The following is a 23,354-nucleotide window of genomic DNA, read 5'->3' as shown; positions in this document are numbered from 1 at the left end:
CCTCTAACCTGTGTGTTTGTGTGTGTCAGGTACAAGTCTCTGGTGGGTGTGAAGCAGCCTCCAGCTCCTGATGGGGAGAACTGTGTCATCATGCTCAGCAAACTGGTTCCCCTCCGACCCGGGGCCTACCAAGTAGGAGTGACTAAGGTATTCATCTATACCTAACCCCTAACCCTCCTACCCGGGGCCTACCAAGTAGGAGTGACTAAGGTAACCATCTATACCTAACCGCTAACCCTCCTACCCAGGGCCTACCAAGTAGTTGTTACTAAGGTAACCATCTACACCTAACCCCTAACCCTCCTACCCAGGGCCTACCAAGTAGTAGCTACTAAGTTGAGCATGTTAATTCAGGATGTGTTGTGTGGGTGAGAGACCAGAACCTCTTCACCTGGCTTCCTGTTCAATACTTTCAGTGACAATGTAAACTACAGTCCAACAGTGATGTCTGGTTGTTCTCTCTCTGTGTGTTGTTCCAGCTGTTTCTGAAGGAGGACGTGTACCAGTTGTTGGAGTCTAAGAGAGAGCGTGTCCGTCAGGTGGCGGCCCTCACCCTGCAGAGATACACACGTATGTTCTTTGTCAGGAAACGATACAAGGAGTTCAGAACCAAGATCATCAGACTACAGGCCTACTGTAGAGGCTTCCTCACCAGGTACTGACCCTAACCTCTGACCCCTGACCTCTTACCCTGATCCCTGGGGAAGGGAACCTACAACCACCCTCGCTACAGTTACCAGACAGGGTATAGAACCCACAACCACCCTCACTACAGTTACCAGACAGGGTATAGAACACACAACCACCCTCACTACAGTTACCAGACAGGGTAAAGAACACACAACCACCCTCACTACAGTTACCAGATAGGGTATAGAACACACAACCACCCTCACTACAGTTACAAGACAGGGTATAGAACACACAAGCACCCTCACTACAGTTCACAGACAGGGTATAGAACACACAGCCACCCTCACTACAGTTACCAGACAGGGTATAGAACCTACAATCAACCCTCGCTACAGATACCAGACAGGGTATATAACCTACAACAACCCTTACTACAGTTACCAGACAGGGTATAGAACCTACAACCACCCTCACTACAGTTACCAGACAGAGTAAAGAACCCACAACCACCCTCACTACAGTTACCAGACAGGGTATAGAACCCACAACCACCCTCACTACAGATACCAGACAGGGTATAGAACCTACAACCACCCTTACTACAGTTACCAGACAGGGTATATAACTTACAACAACCCTTACTACAGTTACCAGACAGGGTATAGAACCTACAACCGGGTAATCTCTGGTAGTGAAGTGAGCTGTATCATAGTCCTGTCACTGCTTCACTCCCTGGCTACGCTGATGCTCCTCCTCCACGACAATATCCGTCTCTGCCTCTACAGTTACCAGACAGAGTAAAGAACCCACAACCACCCTCACTACAGTTACCAGACAGGGTATAGAACCCACAACCACCCTCACTACAGATACCAGACAGGGTATAGAACCTACAACCACCCTTACTACAGTTACCAGACAGGGTATAGAACCCACAACCACCCTCACTACAGTTACCAGACAGAGTAAAGAACCCACAACCACCCTTACTACAGTTACCAGACAGGGTATATAACTTACAACAACCCTTACTACAGTTACCAGACAGGGTATAGAACCTACAACCGGGTAATCTCTGGTAGTGAAGTGAGCTGTATCATAGTCCTGTCACTGCTTCACTCCCTGGCTACGCTGATGCTCCTCCTCCACGACAATATCCGTCTCTGCCTCTACAGTTACCAGACAGAGTAAAGAACCCACAACCACCCTCACTACAGTTACCAGACAGGGTATAGAACCCACAACCACCCTCACTACAGATACCAGACAGGGTATAGAACCTACAACCACCCTTACTACAGTTACCAGACAGGGTATAGAACCCACAACCACCCTCACTACAGTTACCAGACAGAGTAAAGAACCCACAACCACACTCACTACAGTTACCAGACAGGGTATAGAACCCACAACCACCCCTGCAACAGTTACCAGACAGAGTAAAGAACCCACAACCACCCTTGATACAGTTACCAGACAGGGTAAAGAACCCACAACCCCCCCTGCAGCAGTTACCAGACAGGGTAAATAACACATAACCACCCTCACTACAGATTCCAGACAGGGTATAGAACCTACAACCACCCTTACTACAGTTACCAGACAGGGTATAGAACCCACAACCACCCTCACTACAGTTACCAGACAGAGTAAAGAACCCACAACCACACTCACTACAGTTACCAGACAGGGTATAGAACCCACAACCACCCCTGCAACAGTTACCAGACAGAGTAAAGAACCCACAACCACCCTTGATACAGTTACCAGACAGGGTAAAGAACCCACAACCCCCCCTGCAGCAGTTACCAGACAGGGTAAATAACACATAACCACCCTCACTACAGATACCAGACAGGGTAAAGAACACGTAACCACCCGATGGCAACCTAATGATTTTACCACGGTACATACTGTAAGCACTGTAAAACTACTGAGACGTCTGTGTTACTTCTCCCTCTGTCTCTCCTTCCATCCTTCTCCCTCTGTCCCTCCTTCCCTCCTTCTCCCTCTGTCTCTCCTTCCCTCCTTCTCCCTCTGTCTCTTTTTCCATCCTTCTCCCTCTGTCCCTCCTTCCCTCCTTCTCCCTCTGTCCCTCCTTCCCTCCTTCTCCCTCTGTCTCTCCTTCCCTCCTTCTCTCTCTGTCTCTCCTTCCCTCCTTCTCCCTCTCTCTCCTTCGCTCCTTCTCCCTCTGTCTCTCCTTCCCTCCTTCTCCCTCTCTCTCCTTCCCTCCTTCTCCCTCTGTCTCTCCTTCCCTCCTTCTCCCTCTGTCTTTCCTTCCCTCCTTCTCCCTCTGTCTCTCCTTCCCTCCTTCTCCCTCTCTCTCCTTCCCTCCTTCTCCCTCTCTCTCCTTCCCTCCTTCTCCCTCTCTCTCCTTCCCTCCTTCTCCTCTGTCTCTCCTTCCCTCCTTATCCCTCTGTCTCTCCTTCCCTCCTTCTCCCTCTCTCTCCTTCCCTCCTTCTCCCACTCTCTCCTTCCCTCCTTCTCCCTCTCTCTCCTTCCCTCCTTCTCCCTCTGTCTCTCCTTCCCTCCTTCTCCCTCTGTCTCTCCTTCCCTCCTTCTCCCTCTGTCTCTCCTTTCATCCTTCTCCCTCTGTTTCTCCTTCCCTCCTTCTCCCTCTGTCTCTCCTTCCATCCTTCTCCCTCTGTTTCTCCTTCCATCCTTCTCCCTCTCTATCCTTCCATCCTTCTCCCTCTCTATCCTTCCATCCTTCTCTCTCTGCCTTTTCCCTCCATCCCTCCCTCTCTTTCTCTGCCTTACTCATTCCCTTTCTCATTCCCTCCCTCCCTCCCTCCCTCCCTCCCTCCCTCCCTCCCTCCGTCCCTCCCTCTAGGAAGCGCTATTTGAAGATGAGAAAGAGTCTGGTCAAGTTTCGTTCTCTCATCCACATGTACGTCACCCGCAAGAGATACATCAAGGTACGATGCACAAGACAGTACACACACTACACACCATTACACACAGTACACACCATTACACACACTACACACCATTACACACAGTACACACCATTACACACACTACACACCATTACACACAGTACACACCATTACACACACTACACACCATTACACACAGTACACACTACACACAGTACACACCAAGAGATACATCAAGGTACGATGCACAAGACAGTACACACACTACACACCATTACACACACTACACACCAAGAGATACATCAAGGTACGATGCACAAGACAGTACACACACTACACACCATTACACACAGTACACACCAAGAGATACATCAAGGTACGATGCACAAGACAGTACACACACTACACACCATTACACACAGTACACAACACACACAGTACACACCATTACACACAGTACACACCAAGAGATACATCAAGGTACAATGCACAAGACAGTACACACACTACACACCATTACACACAGTACACAACACACACAGTACACACAGTACACACCATTACACACAGTACACACCAAGAGATACATCAAGGTACGATGCACAAGACAATACACACACTACACACCATTACACACAGTACACACCAAGAGATACATCAAGGTACAATGCACAAGACAGTACACACTCTACACACCATTACACACAGTACACACCAAGAGATACATCAAGGTACGATGCACAAGACAATACACACACTACACACCATTACACACAGTACACACCAAGAGATACATCAAGGTACGATGCACAAGACAGTACACACACTACACACCATTACACACAGTACACAACACACACAGTACACACCATTACACACAGTACACACCAAGAGATACATCAAGGTACAATGCACAAGACAGTACACACACTACACACCATTACACACAGTACACAACACACACAGTACACACAGTACACACCATTACACACAGTACACACCAAGAGATACATCAAGGTACGATGCACAAGACAATACACACACTACACACCATTACACACAGTACACACCAAGAGATACATCAAGGTACAATGCACAAGACAGTACACACACTACACACCATTACACACAGTACACACCAAGAGATACATCAAGGTACGATGCACAAGACAATACACACACTACACACCATTACACACAGTACACACCAAGAGATACATCAAGGTACAATGCACAAGACAGTACACACACTACACACCATTACACACAGTACACACCAAGAGATACATCAAGGTACAATGCACAAGACAGTACACACACTACACACCATTACACACAGTACACACCAAGAGATACATCAAGGTACAATGCACAAGACAGTACACACACTACACACCATTACACACAGTACACAACACACACAGTACACACCAAGAGATACATCAAGGTACGATGCACAAGACAATACACACACTACACACCATTACACACAGTACACACCAAGAGATACATCAAGGTACAATGCACAAGACAGTACACACACTACACACCATTACACACAGTACACACCAAGAGATACATCAAGGTACAATGCACAAGACAGTACACACACTACACACCAGTACACACACTACACACCATTACACACAGTACACACCAAGAGATACATCAAGGTACGATGCACAAGACAATACACACACTACACACCATTACACACAGTACACACCAAGAGATACATCAAGGTACAATGCACAAGACAGTACACACACTACACACCATTACACACAGTACACACCAAGAGATACATCAAGGTACGATGCACAAGACAATACACACACTACACACCATTACACACAGTACACACCAAGAGATACATCAAGGTACAATGCACAAGACAGTACACACACTACACACCATTACACACAGTACACACCAAGAGATACATCAAGGTACAATGCACAAGACAGTACACACACTACACACCATTACACACAGTACACACCAAGAGATACATCAAGGTACAATGCACAAGACAGTACACACACTACACACCATTACACACAGTACACAACACACACAGTACACACCAAGAGATACATCAAGGTACGATGCACAAGACAATACACACACTACACACCATTACACACAGTACACACCAAGAGATACATCAAGGTACAATGCACAAGACAGTACACACACTACACACCATTACACACAGTACACACCAAGAGATACATCAAGGTACGATGCACAAGACAGTACACACACTACACACCATTACACACACTACACACCATTACACACAGTACACAACTATATGCACACTACACACCATTACACACACTACACAACATTACACACAATACAGTACATACACTACACACCATTACACACAATACACAACACACCCTACACACCATTACACACACTACACAATATTACACACAATACAGTACATACACTACACACCATTACACACAATACACAACACACCCTACACACCATTACACACACTACGCAACATAACACACAATACACAACACACCCTACACGCCATTACACATAATACACAATACACACACAACACAACACAACACAATACACAACACAACACACTACACAACATTACACACAATACACAACACACACTACACACCATTACACACAATACACAATACACAACTATATACACAACACACTACACAACATTACACACAATACACAACACACCCTACACACCATTACACACAATACACAACACACACTACACAACATTACACACAATACACAACACACCCTACACACCATTACACACACTACACACCATTACACACACTACACATTACACACAATACACAACGCACACTACACAACATTACACACAATACACACCACACCCTACACACCATTACACACAATACACAACTATATACACAACACACTACACAACATTACACACAATACACAACACACACTACACACCATTACACACAATACACAACACACAATACACAACTATATACACAACACACTACACACAATACACAACTATATACACAACACAGTACACAACATTACACACAATACACAACTATATACACAACACACTACACACCATTACACACAATACACAACACACACTACACACCATTACACACACTACACAACTATATACACAACACACCACACAGCATTACACACAATACACAACACACCCTACACACCATTACACACAATGCACAACACACAATACACAACATTACACACAATACACAACACACAATAGTACACACACTACACAACATTATACACAATACATAACACACACTACACAACATTACACACACTACACAACAGTACACACAATACACAACACACTACACATCATTACACACAATACACAACACACCCTACACACCATTACACACAATACACAACTATATACACAATACACAACACACTACACATCATTACACACAATACACAACACACCCTACACAACATTACACACAATACACAACACACAATACACAACATAATACAGTACACAACACAATACAGTACACAACACAACACAATACAGTACACAACACAACACAATACATAACACAATACACAACACAACACAATACATAACACAATACAGTACACAACATAATACAGTACACAACACAGTACACAACATAACACAATACAGTACACAACATAATACAGTACACAGTACACAACATAATACAGTACACAGTACACAACACAATACAGTACACAACATAATACAGTACACAGTACACAACATAATACACAACCAAATACAGCACACAACATAATACAGTACACAACATAATACACAACATAACACAATACACAACATAATACACAACATAACACAATACACAACATAATACACAACATAACACAATACAGTACACAACATAATACAGTACACAACACAGTACACAACATAACACAATACAGTACACAACATAATACAGTACACAGTACACAACACAATACAGTGCACAACATAATACAGTACACAACACAATACAGTACACAACATAATACAGTACACAACACAATATAGTACACAGCATAATACAGTACACAACATAATACAGTACAGAACACAATACAGTAGATAGTACACAACATAATACAGTACACAACATAATATAATACAGTACACAACATAATAAAGTACACAACACAATACGGTACACAACACAATACAGTACACAATACAGTATACAGTACACAACACAATACTGTACACAACATAATACAGTACACAGTACACAACATAATACAATACACAACATAATACAGTATACAACATAATACACAATAAAGATGACCTGTTCTAGTTAGGGTTATTAATGACCTGTTCTAGTTAGGGTTATTAATGACCTGTTCTAGTTAGGGTTAATAATGACCTGTTCTAGTTAGGGTTAATAATGATCTGTTCTAGTTAGGGTTAGTAATGACCTGTTCTAGTTAGGGTTAGTAAACCTGACCTGTTCTAGTTACGGTTAATAATGTTTTATTCTGTTGTAGATGAAGCTGGAGGCCCGCAGGAAAGCAGAGGAGGAGAGGAGGAGGAGAGAGGAGGTGAGAAGAGGAGAGGAGGAACGAATGGGAGTAGGAAATAATATGAGGAAAGGAGAGGGAGGAGGAGAGAGGAGGTGAGGAGAGGAGCAGGAGGTGCATAGAGGAAGAGGAGGAGGAGGGAGATGGTGAGTAGAGGAGGAGATGGTGAGTAGAGGAGAGGAGGAAAGAAAGGGATGAGGAAAGGAGAGGGAGGAGGAGGGAGATGGTGAGGAAAGGGGGAGGAAGAGGAGGGCAATGGTGAGTAGAGGAGGAGGGATAGGAGGAGGGAGATGGTGAGTAGAGGAGGAGGAAAATGGTGAGTAGAGGAGGAGAGAGATGGAGAGTAGAGGAGGAGGAAGAGGAGGGCGATGGTGAGTAGAGGAGGAGGGAAAGGAGGAGGAAGATGGAGAGTAGAGGAGGGAGAGGAGGAGATGGTGAGTAGAGGAGGAGGGAGATGGAGAGTAGAGGAGGAGATGGTGAGTAGAGGAGAGGAGGAAAGAAAGGGAGTAGGAAATTATATGAGGAAAAGAGAGGGAGGAGGGAGATGGTGAGAAGAGCGGGAGGAAGAGGAGGGTGATGGTGAGTAGAGGAGGAGGGATAGGAGGAGGGAGATGGAGAGTAGAGGAGGAGGAAAATGGTGAGTAGAGGAGGAGAGAGATGGAGAGTAGAGGAGGAGGAAGAGGAGGGCGATGGTGAGTAGAGGAGGAGGGAAAGGAGGAGGAAGATGGAGAGTAGAGGAGGGAGAGGAGGAGATGGTGAGTAGAGGAGAGGAGGGGGAGAGGAGGAGGGAGATGGTGAGTAGAGGAGGGAGAGGAGGAGATGGTGAGTAGAGGAGAGGAGGAAAGAAAGGGAGTAGGAAATTATATGAGGAAAAGAGAGGGAGGAGGAGGGAGATGGTGAGAAGAGGGGGAGGAAGAGGAGGGTGGTGGTGAGTATGGGAGGAGGGATAGGAGGAGGGAGATGGAGAGTAGAGGAGGAGGAAAATGGTGAGTAGAGGAGGAGAGAGATGGAGAGTAGAGGAGGAGGAAGAGGAGGGCGATGGTGAGTATGGGAGGAGGGAGATGGAGAGTAGAGGAGGAGGGGAAAATGGTGATTAGAGGACGAGGGAGATGGAGAGTAGAGGAGGAGATGGTGAGTAGAGGAGAGGAGGAAAGAAATGGAGTAGGAAATTATATGAGGAAAGGAGAGGGAGGAGGAGGGAGATGGTGAGAAGAGGAGAGGAGGGGGAGATGGAGGAGGGAGATGGAGAGGAGAGGAGAGGAGGGGGAGAGGAGGAGGGAGATGGTGAGAAGAGGAGAGGAGGGGGAGATGGAGGAGGGAGATGGAGAGGAAAGGAGAGGAGGGGGAGAGGAGGAGGGAGATGGTGAGAAGAGGAGAGGAGGGGGAGATGGAGGAGGGAGATGGAGAGGAGAGGAGAGGAGAGGAGAGGAGGGGGAGAGGAGGAGGGAGATGTAGAGGAGGAGGAAGAGGAGGAGGGAAATGGTGAGTAGAGGAGAGGAGGAGGGAGATGGAGAGTAGAGGAGAGGAGGGGTACAGAAGGAGGGAGATGGAGAGGAGAGGAGAGTAGGGGGAGAGGAGGATGGAGATGGTGAGTAGAGGAGAGATGGGGGAGAGGAGGAGGGAGATGGTGAGTAGAGGAGAGGAGGGGGAGAGGAGGAGGGAGATGGTGAGTAGAGGAGAGGAGGGGGAGAGGAGGATGGAGAGGAGAGGAGAGGAGGGGGAGAGGAGGAGGGAGATGGTGAGTAGAGGAGAGGAGGGGGAGAGGGAGATGGAGAGGAGAGGAGGGGGAGAGGAGGAGGGAGATGGTGAGAAGAGGAGAGGAGGGGGAGATGGAGGAGGGAGATGGAGAGGAGAGGAGAGTAGGGGGAGAGGAGGAGGGAGATGGTGAGAAGAGGAGAGGAGGGGGAGATGGAGGAGGGAGATGGAGAGGAGAGGAGAGGAGGGGGAGAGGAGGAGGGAGATGGTGAGAAGAGGAGAAGAGGGGGAGATGGAGGAGGGAGATGGAGAGGAGAGGAGAGGAGGGGGAGAGGAGGAGGGAGATGTAGAGGAGGAGGAAGAGGAGGAGGGAAATGGTGAGTAGAGGAGAAGAGGAGGGAGATGGAGAGTAGAGGAGAGGAGGGGGACAGAAGGAGGGAGATGGAGAGGAGAGGAGAGTAGGGGGAGAGGAGGATGGAGATGGTGAGTAGAGGAGAGATGGGGGAGAGGAGGAGGGAGATGGTGAGTAGAGGAGAGGAGGGGGAGAGGAGGAGGGAGATGGTGAGTAGAGGAGAGGAGGGGGAGAGGAGGATGGAGAGGAGAGGAGAGGAGGGGGAGAGGAGGAGGGAGATGGTGAGTAGAGGAGAGGAGGGGGAGAGGGGGAGGGAGATGGAGAGGAGAGGAGGGGGAGAGGAGGAGGGAGATGGTGAGTAGAGGAGGGAGATGTTGAGTAGAGGAGAGATGGGGGGAGATGGTGAGTAGAGGAGAGGAGGGGGAGAGGAGGAGGGAGATGGTGAGTAGAGGAGAGGAGGGGGAGAGGAGGATGGAGAGGAGAGGAGAGGAGGGGGAGAGGAGGAGGGAGATGGTGAGTAGAGGAGAGGAGGGGGAGAGGGGGAGGGAGATGGAGAGGAGAGGAGGGGGAGAGGAGGAGGGAGATGGTGAGTAGAGGAGGGAGATGTTGAGTAGAGGAGAGATGGGGGGAGATGGTGAGTAGAGGAGAGGAGGGGGAGAGGAGGAGGGAGATGGTGAGTAGAGGAGAGGAGGGGGAGAGGAGGAGGGAGATAGAGAGGAGGAGGGAGGCATCTCTTATATCTTGCTGTGTGTGTGTGTGTGTGTGTGTGTGTGTGTGTGTGTGTGTGTGTGTGTGTGTGTGTGTGTGTGTGTGTGTGTGTGTGTGTGTGTGTGTGTGTGTGTGTGTGTGTGTGTGTGTGTGTAGGAGCTGACGAAGAGAGAGGTGGTTAACGTCACACACCTGGTGATCCCTGCCGAGCTTGGCTCTTTACTGCAGGCTGCATCAGGTTGGTGTGTGTGCATGTTACATGCTGACTCTCTCTGGTCCAGCTCCTCACGTCTCTCTGTCTAGCTCAGGTCCAGTTCCTCACGTCTCTCTGTCTAGCTCTGGTCCAGTTCCTCACGTCTCTCTGTCTAGCTCTGGTCCAGTTCCTCACGTCTCTCTGTCTAGCTCTGGTCCAGTTCCTCACGTCTCTCTGTCTAGCTCTGGTCCAGTTCCTCACATCTCTCTGTCTAGCTCTGGTCCAGCTCCTCACGTCTCTCTGTGTGTCTAGGTGGCAGAGAGCTCCATTCTGAGTGTCTAGCTCTGGTCCAGCTCCTCACGTCTCTCTGTGTGTCTAGGTGGCAGAGAGCTCCATTCTGAGTGTCTAGCTCTGGTCCAGCTCATCACGTCTCTCTGTGTGTCTAGGTGGCAGAGAGCTCCATTCTGAGTGTCTAGCTCTGGTCCAGCTCCTCACGTCTCTCTGTGTGTCTAGGTGGCAGAGAGCTCCATTCTGAGTGTCTAGCTCTGGTCCAGGCACCACACATCCAGGAGCAGAACCAGCTGACTCTGCCGCTGGACATCAACGACTACCCCTTCAGCCGCTACGCACAACTCTACTTCAGGGTAACACACCACTCATTCAATTCAATTCTCTCTCCCTGTACACTCTGGTTCATTCAATTCAGTTCTCTCTCCCTGTACATTCTGTTTCATTCAATTCAATTCAATTATCTCTCCCTGTACACTCTGTTTCATTCAATTCAATTCAATTATCTCTCCCTGTGCACTCTGTTTCATTCAATTCAATTATCTCTCCCTGTACATTCTATTTCATTCAATTCAATTCTCTCCCTGTACATTCTGTTTCATTCAATTCAATTCAATTATCTCTCCCTGTACTCTGTTTCATTCAATTAAATGCAATTATCTCTCCCTGTGCACTCTGTTTCATTCAATTCAATTATCTCTCCCTGTACATTCTATTTCATTCAATTCAATTATCTCTCCCTGTACACTCTGTTTCATTCAATTCAATTAAATTCAATTATCTCTCCCTGTACATTCTATTTCATTCAATTCAATTCAATTATCTCTCCCTGTACATTCTATTTCATTCAATTCAATTCAAATCTCTCTCCCTGTACATTCTGCGTTGTTCAATTCAGTTCTCTCTCCCTGTACACTCTTTCATAAAATTAAATTTAATTCTCTCCCCCTGTACATTCGATTTCAATCAATTCAATTAAATTCTCTTTCCCTGTACATTCGATTTCAATCAATTCAATTCAATTCTCACTCCCTGTACACTCTTTCATAAAATTACATTTAATTCTCTCCCCCTGTACATTCGATTTCAATAAATTCAATTCAATTCTCTTTCCCTGTACATTCGATTTCAATCAATTCAATTCAATTCTCTCTCCCTGTACATTCGATTTCAATCAATTCAATTCAATTCTCTCTCCCTGTACATTCGATTTCAATCTATTCAATTCAATTCTCTCTCCCTGTACACTCTTTCATTAAATTAAATTAAATTCTCTCTCTTTGTACACTCTGTTTCATTCAGTTCAATTTTCTCTATCTGTACATTCTATTTCATTCAATTCAAATTCCAGGTCAGTCTGTCAATTTAATGCCTCTCAATTCCAATGTTAGGTCAATTCCGAGAATTCAATTCCCAATTCAATATTATCCCCAACATTTCCACAAATTTCAATTAAATTCTCTCAGGCTTTCAGTCATATCAGTGTTCAGACAGCCTAGTTATATTGTAAATATAAAATACAGACAGCCTAGTTATATTGGAAATACAGACAGCCTAGTTATATTGGAAATACAGAAATACAGACAGCCTAGTTATATTGGAAATACAGAAATACAGACAGCCTAGTTATATTGGAAATACAGAAATACAGACAGCCTAGTTATATTGGAAATACAGAAATACAAACAGCCTAGTTATATTGGAAATACAGAAATTGTCATGTTGTGTCTTGTCTCTGTCCTTTCCCTTCACCCTGTCTCCCTCTGCTGGTCGTTGTTAGGTTACCTTTTCTCCCCCGCTTTCTCCCAGCTGTTCCTTGTCTCCTCTAACTACCCATTCACCCCGTTTCCCACCTGTTCCCTTTTTCCCTCTGATTAGGTCCCTATATCTCTCTCTGTTTCTGTTCCTGTCCTTGTCGGATTCTTGTTTGTGTTTCATGCCTGAGCCAGACTATCGTCATGTTTGCTGTAACCTTGTCCTGTCCTGTCGGAATCTGCCGGTCTATCTGAGCCTACCTATGTTTGGTCATTAAAGAAGCTCTGTTTAAGTTAGTTCGCTTTTGGGTCCTCATTCACTCACCATAACAGAAGAATCCGACCAAGAATGGACCCAGCGACTTCGGATCCTCTCCACTCAGCCGTCGGGATCCAGGGAGCGATGCTAGGCAGACACGAGCAGGAAGTGTCTGCTGCTCGACATGCCGTTGAGACCCTGGCCACCCAAGTCTCCAACCTCACAGAACAGGTTCACCATCTCCGCCTCGATCCACCGGCCACTTCCAGGGCTTTCGAATCTCCGGAGCCCAGAATCAATAACCCGCCGTGTTACTCTGGGGAGCCCACTGAATGCCGCTCGTTCCTCACCCAGTGTGATATTGTGTTTTCTCTCCAGCCCAACACTTACTCCAGGAGCACTGCTCGTGTCGCCTACGTCATATCTCTCCTTATTGGACGGGCTCGTGAGTGGGGCACGGCAATCTGGGAGGCAAGGGCTGAGTGTACTAACCAGTATCAGGACTTTAAGGAGGAGATGATACGGGTTTTTGATCGATCTGTTTTTGGGGAGGAGGCTTCCAGGGCCCTGTCTTCCCTATGTCAAGGTAATCGATCCATAACAGACTACTCTATTGAGTTTCGCACTCTTGCTGCCTCCAGTGGCTGGAACGAGCCGGCTTTGCTCGCTCGTTTTCTGGAGGGTCTCCGCGCAGAGGTAAAGGATGAGATTCTCTCCCGGGAGGTCCCTTCCAGCGTGGATTCACTGATTGAACTCGCTATTCGCATTGAGCGACGGGTTGATCTGCGTCACCGAGCTCGTGGAAAGGAGCTCGCGTTCTCCGTTGCCCCCCTCTCCGCATCACTACCATCTTCCTCTGCCGGCTCGGGAGCTGAGCCTATGCAGCTGGGAGGTATCCGCATCTCGACTAAGGAGAGGGAACGGAGAATCACCAACCGCCTCTGTCTCTATTGCGGTTCTGCTGGTCATTTTGTCACTTCATGTCCAGTAAAAGCCAGAGCTCATCAGTAAGCGGAGGGCTACTGGTGAGCGCTACTACTCCTGTCTCTCCTTCAAGATCCTGCACTACCTTGTCGGTCCATCTACGCTGGACCGGTTCGTCAGCTTCCTGCAGTGCCTTAATAGACTCTGGGGCGGAGGGCTGTTTTATGGACGAGACCTGGGCTCGGGAACATGACATTCCTCTCAGACAGTTAAGGGAGTCCACGGCCTTGTTCGCCCTGGATGGTAGTCCTCTCCCCAGGATTCAGCGTGAGACGCTACCTTTAACCCTCACTGTTTCTGGTAATCATAGCGAAACCATTTCTTTTTTGATTTTTCGTTCACCTTTTACACCTGTTGTTTTGGGCCATCCCTGGCTAGTTTGTCATAATCCTTCCATTAATTGGTCTAGTAATTCTATCCTCTCCTGGAACGTCTCTTGTCATGTGAAATGTTTAATGTCTGCTATCCCTCCTGTTTCCTCTGTCTCTTCTTCACAGGAGGAGCCTGGTGATTTGACAGGGGTGCCGGAGGAATATCACGATCTGCGCACGGTGTTCAGTCGGTCCAGGGCCACCTCTCTTCCTCCACACCGGTCGTATGATTGTAGTATTGATCTCCTTCCGGGAACCACTCCCCCCCGGGGTAGACTATACTCTCTGTCGGCTCCCGAACGTAAGGCTCTCGAGGATTATTTGTCTGTAGCTCTTGACGCCGGTACCATAGTCCCCTCCTCCTCTCCCGCCGGAGCGGGGTTTTTTTTTGTCAAGAAGAAGGACGGGTCTCTGCGCCCCTGCATAGATTATCGAGGGCTGAATGACATAACAGTTAAGAATCGTTATCCGCTTCCTCTTATGTCTTCAGCCTTCGAGATCCTGCAGGGAGCCAGGTTTTTCACTAAGTTGGACCTTCGTAACGCTTACCATCTCGTGCGCATCAGGGAGGGGGACGAGTGGAAGACGGCGTTTAACACTCCGTTAGGGCACTTTGAATACCGGGTTCTTCCTTTCGGCCTCGCTAACGCTCCAGCTGTCTTTCAGGCATTAGTCAATGATGTCCTGAGAGACATGCTGAACATCTTTGTTTTCGTTTACCTTGACGATATCCTGATTTTTTCACCGTCACTCCAGATTCATGTTCAGCACGTTCGACGTGTCCTCCAGCGCCTTTTAGAGAATTGTCTTTTTGTGAAGGTTGAGAAGTGCACTTTTCATGCCTCCTCCGTCACATTTCTCGGTTCTGTTATTTCCGCTGAAGGCATTAAGATGGATCCCGCTAAAGTCCAAGCTGTCATTGATTGGCCCGTCCCTAAGTCACGCGTCGAGCTGCAGCGCTTTCTCGGCTTCGCGAACTTCTATCGTCGTTTCATCCGTAATTTCGGTCAGGTGGCCGCTCCTCTCACAGCCCTTACTTCTGTCAAGACGTGCTTTAAGTGGTCCGTTTCCGCCCAGGGAGCTTTTGATCTCCTCAAGAATCGTTTTACATCCGCTCCTATCCTTGTTACACCTGACGTCTCTAGACAGTTCGTTGTCGAGGTTGACGCGTCAGAGGTGGGCGTGGGAGCCATTCTTTCTCAGCGCTCCCTCTCTGACGACAAGGTCCACCCATGCGCGTATTTTTCTCATCGCCTGTCGCCGTCGGAACGTAACTATGATGTGGGTAACCGCGAACTGCTCGCCATCCGGTTAGCCCTAGGCGAATGGCGACAGTGGTTGGAGGGGGCGACCGTTCCTTTTGTCGTTTGGACTGACCATAGGAACCTTGAGTACATCCGTTCTGCCAAACGACTTAATGCGCGTCAGGCGCGTTGGGCGCTGTTTTTCGCTCGTTTCGAGTTCGTGATTTCTTATCGTCCGGGCTCTAAGAACACCAAGCCTGATGCTTTGTCTCGTCTCTTCAGTTCTTCAGTAGCCTCCACTGACCCCGAGGGGATTCTCCCTGAGGGGCGTGTTGTCGGGTTGACTGTCTGGGGAATTGAGAGGCAGGTAAAACAAGCGCTCACTCACACTCCGTCGCCGCGCGCTTGTCCTAGGAACCTTCTTTTCGTTCCCGTTCCTACTCGTCTGGCCGTTCTTCAGTGGGCTCACTCTGCCAAGTTAGCCGGCCACCCTGGCGTTCGGGGTACGCTTGCTTCCATTCGCCAGCGTTTTTGGTGGCCCACCCGGGAGCATGACACGCGTCGTTTCGTGGCTGCTTGTTCGGTCTGCGCGCAGACTAAGTCCGGTAACTCTCCTCCTGCCGGCCGTCTCAGGCCGCTTCCTATTCCCTCTCGACCGTGGTCTCACATCGCCTTAGATTTTGTCACCGGACTGCCTTCGTCAGCGGGGAAGACTGTTATTCTTACGGTTGTCGATAGGTTCTCTAAGGCGGCTCATTTCATTCCCCTTGCTAAGCTTCCTTCTGCTAAAGAGACGGCACAAATCATCATCGAGAATGTTTTCAGAATTCATGGCCTTCCGTCAGACGTCGTTTCGGACAGAGGTCCGCAATTCACGTCTCAATTTTGGAGGGAGTTTTGCCGTTTGATTGGGGCTTCCGTCAGTCTCTCTTCCGGCTTTCACCCCCAGTCTAACGGTCAAGCAGAACGGGCCAATCAGACTATTGGTCGCATCTTACGCAGTCTTTCTTTTCGCAACCCTGCGTCTTGGTCAGAACAGCTCCCCTGGGCAGAATACGCCCACAACTCGCTTCCTTCGTCTGCGACCGGGCTATCTCCTTTTCAGAGTAGCCTCGGGTACCAGCCTCCGCTGTTCTCATCTCAGTTCGCCGAGTCCAGCGTCCCCTCCGCTCAGGCTTTTGTCCAACGTTGCGAGCGCACCTGGAAGAGGGTCAGGTCTGCACTTTGCCGTTATAGGGCGCAGACTGTGAGGGCTGCTAATAAGCGTAGAACTAAGAGTCCTAGATATTGTCGCGGTCAGAGAGTTTGGCTCTCCACTCAGAACCTTCCCCTTAAGACGGCTTCTCGCAAGTTGACCCCGCGGTTCATTGGTCCGTTCCGTATTTCTCGGGTCATCAATCCTGTCGCAGTTCGACTTCTTCTTCCGCGATACCTTCGTCGCGTCCACCCGGTCTTCCATGTCTCCTGTATTAAGCCCGTTCTTCGCGCCCCCGCTCGTCTTGCCCCCCCCCCCCCCCCCATCCTTGTCGAGGGCGCACCCATCTACAGGGTCCGCAGGATTTTGGACATGCGTCCTCGGGGCCGTGGTCACCAGTACCTTGTCGATTGGGAGGGGTACGGTCCTGAGGAGAGGAGTTGGGTTCCCTCTCGGGACGTGCTGGACCGTGCGCTGATCGAGGATTTCCTCCGTTGCCGCCAGGTTTCCTCCTCGAGTGCGCCAGGAGGCGCTCGGTGAGTGGGGGGGTACTGTCATGTTGTGTCTTGTCTCTGTCCTTTCCCTTCACCCTGTCTCCCTCTGCTGGTCGTTGTTAGGTTACCTTTTCTCCCCCGCTTTCTCCCAGCTGTTCCTTGTCTCCTCTAACTACCCATTCACCCCGTTTCCCACCTGTTCCCTTTTTCCCTCTGATTAGGTCCCTATATCTCTCTCTGTTTCTGTTCCTGTCCTTGTCGGATTCTTGTTTGTGTTTCATGCCTGAGCCAGACTATCGTCATGTTTGCTGTAACCTTGTCCTGTCCTGTCGGAATCTGCCGGTCTATCTGAGCCTACCTATGTTTGGTCATTAAAGAAGCTCTGTTTAAGTTAGTTCGCTTTTGGGTCCTCATTCACTCACCATAACAGAAATACAGACAGCCTAGTTATATTGGAAATACAGACAGCCTAGTTATATTGGAAATACAGAAATACAGACAGCCTAGTTATATTGGAAATACATAAATACAGACAGCCTAGTTATAGTGGAAATACAGACAGCCTAGTTATATTGTAAATATAAAATTCAGACAGCCTAGTTATAGTGGAAATACATAAATACAGACAGCCTAGTTATAGTGGAAATACAGACAGCCTAGTTATATTGTAAATATAAAATACAGACAGCCTAGTTATATTGGAAATACAGACAGCCTAGTTATATTGGAAATACAGAAATACAGACAGCCTAGTTATATTGGAAATACAGAAATACAGACAGCCTAGTTATATTGTAAATACATAAATACAGACAGCCTAGTTATATTGTAAATATAAAATTCAGACAGCCTAGTTATATTGTAAATACATAAATACAGACAGCCTAATTATATTGGAAATACAGACAGCCTAGTTATATTGGAAATATAAAATACAGACAGCCTAGTTATATTGGAAATATAAAATACAGACAGCCTAGTTATATTGTAAATACATAAATACAGACAGCCTAGTTATATTGGAAATACAGACAGCCTAGTTATATTGTAAATATAAAATTCAGACAGCCTAGTTATATTGGAAATACAGAAATACAGACAGCCTAGTTATATTGGAAATACATAAATACAGACAGCCTAGTTATATTGTAAATACATACATACAGACAGCCTAGTTATATTGGAAATATAAAATACAGACAGCCTAGTTATATTGGAAATATAAAATACAGACAGCCTAGTTATATTGTAAATACATAAATACAGACAGCCTAGTTATATTGGAAATATAAAATACAGACAGCCTAGTTATATTGGAAATACATAAATACAGACAGCCTAGTTATATTGGAAATACAGACAGCCTAGTTATATTGGAAATACAGAAATACAGACAGCCTAGTTACATTGGAAATACAGACAGCCTAGTTATATTGGAAATACAGAAATACAGACAGCCTAGTTATATTGGAAATATAGAAATACAGACAGCCTAGTTATATTGGAAATATAGAAATACAGACAGCCTAGTTATATTGGAAATATAGAAATACAGACAGCCTAGTTATATTGGAAATATAGAAATACAGACAGCCTAGTTATATTGGAAATACAGACAGCCTAGTTATATTGGAAATATAGAAATACAGACAGCCTAGTTATATTGGAAATACAGAAATACAGACAGCCTAGTTATATTAGAAATACAGACAGCCTAATTATATTGGAAATACAGACTGCCTAGTTATATTGGAAATATAGAAATACAGACAACCTAGTTATATTGGAAATACAGACAGCCTAGTTATATTGGAAATATAGAAATACAGACAGCCTAATTATATTGGAAATACAGACAGCCTAGTTATATTGGAAATATAGAAATACAGACAGCCTAGTTATATTGGAAATACAGACAGCCTAGTTATATTGGAAATATAGAAATACAGACAGCCTAGTTATATTGGAAATACAGAAATACAGACAGCCTATTTATATTGGAAATACAGACAGCCTAGTTATATTGGAAATATAGAAATACAGACAGCCTAGTTATATTGGAAATACAGACAGCCTAGTTATATTGGAAATATAGAAATACAGACAGCCTGGTTATATTGGAAATACAGAAATACAGACAGCCTAGTTATATTGGACATATAGAAATACAGACAGCCTAATTATATTGGAAATACAGAAATACAGTTGAACTGATTGAAAATTAATCCTGCAGGGCGGCAGGGTAGCCTAGTGGTTAGAGAGTTGGACTAGGAACCGGAAGGTTGCAAGTTCAAACCCCCGAGCTGACAAGGTACTAATCTCGTTCTGCCCCTGAACAGGCAGTTAACCCACTGGCCGTCATTGAAAATAAGAATTTGTTCTTAACTGACTTGCCTGGGAAATAAAATGTAAAAACTTTAAATGTTTGATACTATTTCCATTCATTCCATTACCTGGGAAATGTTAAAATACAAAATTCTAATCCAATTCCAAAGATAACATTTTTTACAATTTAAAATTAAATTGCAATTCAGAAAGTCCAAACAGTCTAATTCTAATTAAATTCCAAAACTTGAAGATGGTTGAAATTCTAAATGAATTCCACATAAATTCTCCTCTTCATGAGTGAATTCAAGAATTGAATTGGAATTTCAAATGAGACTGGAATTGACACCAACCCTGACATACACATGTCTCATCTCCAGGGTCTGACCCCTGACCCCTGACCCTCTCTCTGTTAGGAGCCTATGTTTGGGATGCTAACGGTTCCCTTGGAGAGGACCCTGACGTACACATGTCTAATCTCCAGGGTCTGACCCCTGACCCCTGACCCTCTCTCTGTTAGGAGCCTATGTTTGGGATGCTAACGGTTCCCTTGGAGAGGACCCTGACGTACACAGATGAGGACCTCCGACAGGAAGCTCTGGAGCTGTTTATTATGGTGAGTCCTGTTCATTACGGTGACTCCTGTTCCTCATGGTGAGTCCTGTTCATTATGGGGAGTCCTGTTCATTATGGTGAGTCTGTTCATTATGGTGAGTCCTGTTCATTATGGTGAGTCCTGTTCATTATGGTGAGTCCTGTTCGTTATGGTGACTCCTGTTCATTATGGTGACTCCTGTTCATTACGGTGACTCCTGTTCCTTATGGTGAGTCTGTTCATTATGGTGTGTCCTGTCCTCCACACAAACAGTAGATAACCTACCCACATACCTCCACACAAACAGTAGATAACCTACCCACATACCTCCACACAAACAGTAGATAACCTACCCACATACCTCCACACAAACAGTAGATAACCTAGCCACATACCTCCACACAAACAGTAGATAACCTACCCACATACCTCCACACAAACAGTAGATAACCTACCCACATACCTCCACACGAACAGTAGATAACCTACCCACATACCTCCACACAAACAGTAGATAACCTACACACATACCTCCACACGAACAGTAGATAACCTACCCACATACCTCCACACGAACAGTAGATAGCCTACCCACATACCTCCACACAAACAGTAGATAACCTACGCACTTACCTACACACGAACAGTAGATAACCTACCCGCATACCTCCACACAAACAGTAGATAACCTACCCACATACCTCCACACAAACAGTAGATAACCTCCACACAAACAGTAGATAACCTACCCACATACCTCCACACAAACAGTAGATAACCTACCCACATACCTACACACAAACAGTAGATAACCTACCCACATACCTCCACACAAACAGTAGATAACCTACACACATACCTCCACACGAACAGTAGATAACCTACCCACATACCTCCACACAAACAGTAGATAACCTACACACATACCTCCACACAAACAGTAGATAACCTACCCACATACCTCCACACAAACAGTAGATAACCTACACACATACCTCCACACAAACAGTAGATAACCTACCCACATACCTCCACACAAACAGTAGATATCCTACCCACATACCTCCACACAAACAGTAGATAACCTACACACATACCTCCACACAAACAGTAGATAACCTACACACAAACAGTAGATAAACCTACGCACATACATACACACGAACAGTAGATAACCTACGCACACATACATACACATGAACAGTAGATAACCTACGCACACATACATACACACGAACAGTAGGTGGGACGTAACTTCTGTCATGGTTCTCACCACTGTTTATCACTACCAAGCTGGCGTTTCCATTCCCCTGAGATTAGAGGAACCTTGACGGGACTCCCTGTCCTGCTGTAAGGTTCTCAGAGTTCTAGCCAGGTCAGGTCATACACAGTTGAATTGTTCTCGGTATCTTCTTAGCCACACACACATTTGTCCTTGTCTCGACCAAACCTTATTAGACTGAAGTTTATCATTCTAATTCATTATACATGTTACAGAATCGAATGGTTACTAATAGTTACGTTTGTCTTATTATTCATTATATATGTTACATAATGTCATAATTACATTTCAGGGTGGAATTCTTTAGTCATTACTTTTAAGCATATAAATTCCCTTATCATAGGGTCATGTATATCTCTGTGTTCTAGGCGTTTAAGTGTTAGGGTTCCGTCTATCTCTGTGTTCTAGGTGTTTAAGTGTTAGGGTTCTATTTAGCTCTGTGTTCTAGGTGTTTAGGTGTTAGGGTTCTGTATAGCTCTGTGTTCTAGTTGTTTAAGTGTTAGGGTTCTGTCTATCTATGTGTTCTAGGTGTTTAAGAGTTAGAGTTCTGTCTATCTGTGTGCTAGGTGTTTAAATTTAGGATTCTGTGTTCTAGGAGTTTAAGTGTCAGGGTTCAGTCTATCTCTGTGTTCTAGGTGTTTAAGTGTTAGGGTTCTGTCTATTTCTTTGTTCTAGGTGTTTAAGTGTTAGGGTTCTGTCTATTTCAGTATTCTAGGTGTTTAAGTGTTAGGGTTCTATCTAGCTCTGTGTTCTAGGTGTCTAAGTGTTAGGGTTCCATCTAGCTCTGTGTTCTAGGTGTTTAAGTGTTATGGTTCTGTCTAGCTCTGTGTTCTAGTTGTTTAAGTGTTAGGGTTCTGTCTATTTCTGTGTTCTAGGTGTTAGGATTCTGCGTTCTAGGTGTTTAAGTGTTAGGGTTCTGTCTATCACTGTGTTCTAGGTGTTTAAGTGTTAGGGTTCTGTCTATCTATGTGTTCTAGGTGTTTAAGTGTTAGGGTTCTGTCTGTGTCGTATCTGTGTTCTAAGTATTAAGGGATGTGGTTCTATGTTGTAGATCCTGAGGTTCATGGGCGACCCCCACCTGAATGGGGCTCAGGAGAACCTGTTTGGGAACTACATCATCCAGAGAGGACTGGCCAATCAGGGCCTGCGAGACGAGATCCTGGCTCAGCTGGCCAACCAGGTGTGGCGGAACCCTAACCATGACAACGCGGAGAGAGGCTGGCTGCTGCTGCTGGGGTGTGTCTGCTGCTTCCTCCCCTCCTCCAGGCTGCACACACACCTACTGAAGTAAGAACACACACACACACCTACTGAAGTAAGAACACACACACACACCTACTGAAGTAAGAACACACACACACCTACTGAAGTAAGAACACACACACACCTACTGAAGTAAGAACACACACACACACACACCTACTGAAGTAAGAACACACACACACCTACTGAAGTAAGAACACACACACATCTACTGAAGTAAGAACACACACACATCTACTGAAGTAAGAACACA

At 46.1% G+C, this 23,354-nt stretch overlaps 1 protein-coding gene across 1 annotated transcript in view; it reads left to right on the top strand.

Moving 5' to 3' along the window:
• LOC139422611 (unconventional myosin-XV-like) overlaps window positions 1–23,354 on the top strand; it is a 206,940-nt gene that overhangs the window by 57,031 nt on the left and 126,555 nt on the right. The window contains exons 21-28 of the mRNA XM_071173757.1: window positions 30–147; window positions 480–655; window positions 3,467–3,551; window positions 8,067–8,120; window positions 11,011–11,092; window positions 11,561–11,691; window positions 20,482–20,577; window positions 22,890–23,125. Coding sequence (XP_071029858.1) covers window positions 30–147; window positions 480–655; window positions 3,467–3,551; window positions 8,067–8,120; window positions 11,011–11,092; window positions 11,561–11,691; window positions 20,482–20,577; window positions 22,890–23,125 — 978 coding nt within the window. The remainder of the gene's footprint in view (window positions 1–29; window positions 148–479; window positions 656–3,466; window positions 3,552–8,066; window positions 8,121–11,010; window positions 11,093–11,560; window positions 11,692–20,481; window positions 20,578–22,889; window positions 23,126–23,354) is intronic.

This window comes from Oncorhynchus clarkii, chromosome 12 (assembly GCF_045791955.1).
Source record: "Oncorhynchus clarkii lewisi isolate Uvic-CL-2024 chromosome 12, UVic_Ocla_1.0, whole genome shotgun sequence".
Classification (NCBI taxonomy): Eukaryota; Metazoa; Chordata; class Actinopteri; order Salmoniformes; family Salmonidae; genus Oncorhynchus; species Oncorhynchus clarkii.
The sequence above is the reverse complement of the archived record's forward strand: the minus strand, read 5'-3'. Positions and strand labels throughout refer to the sequence as shown.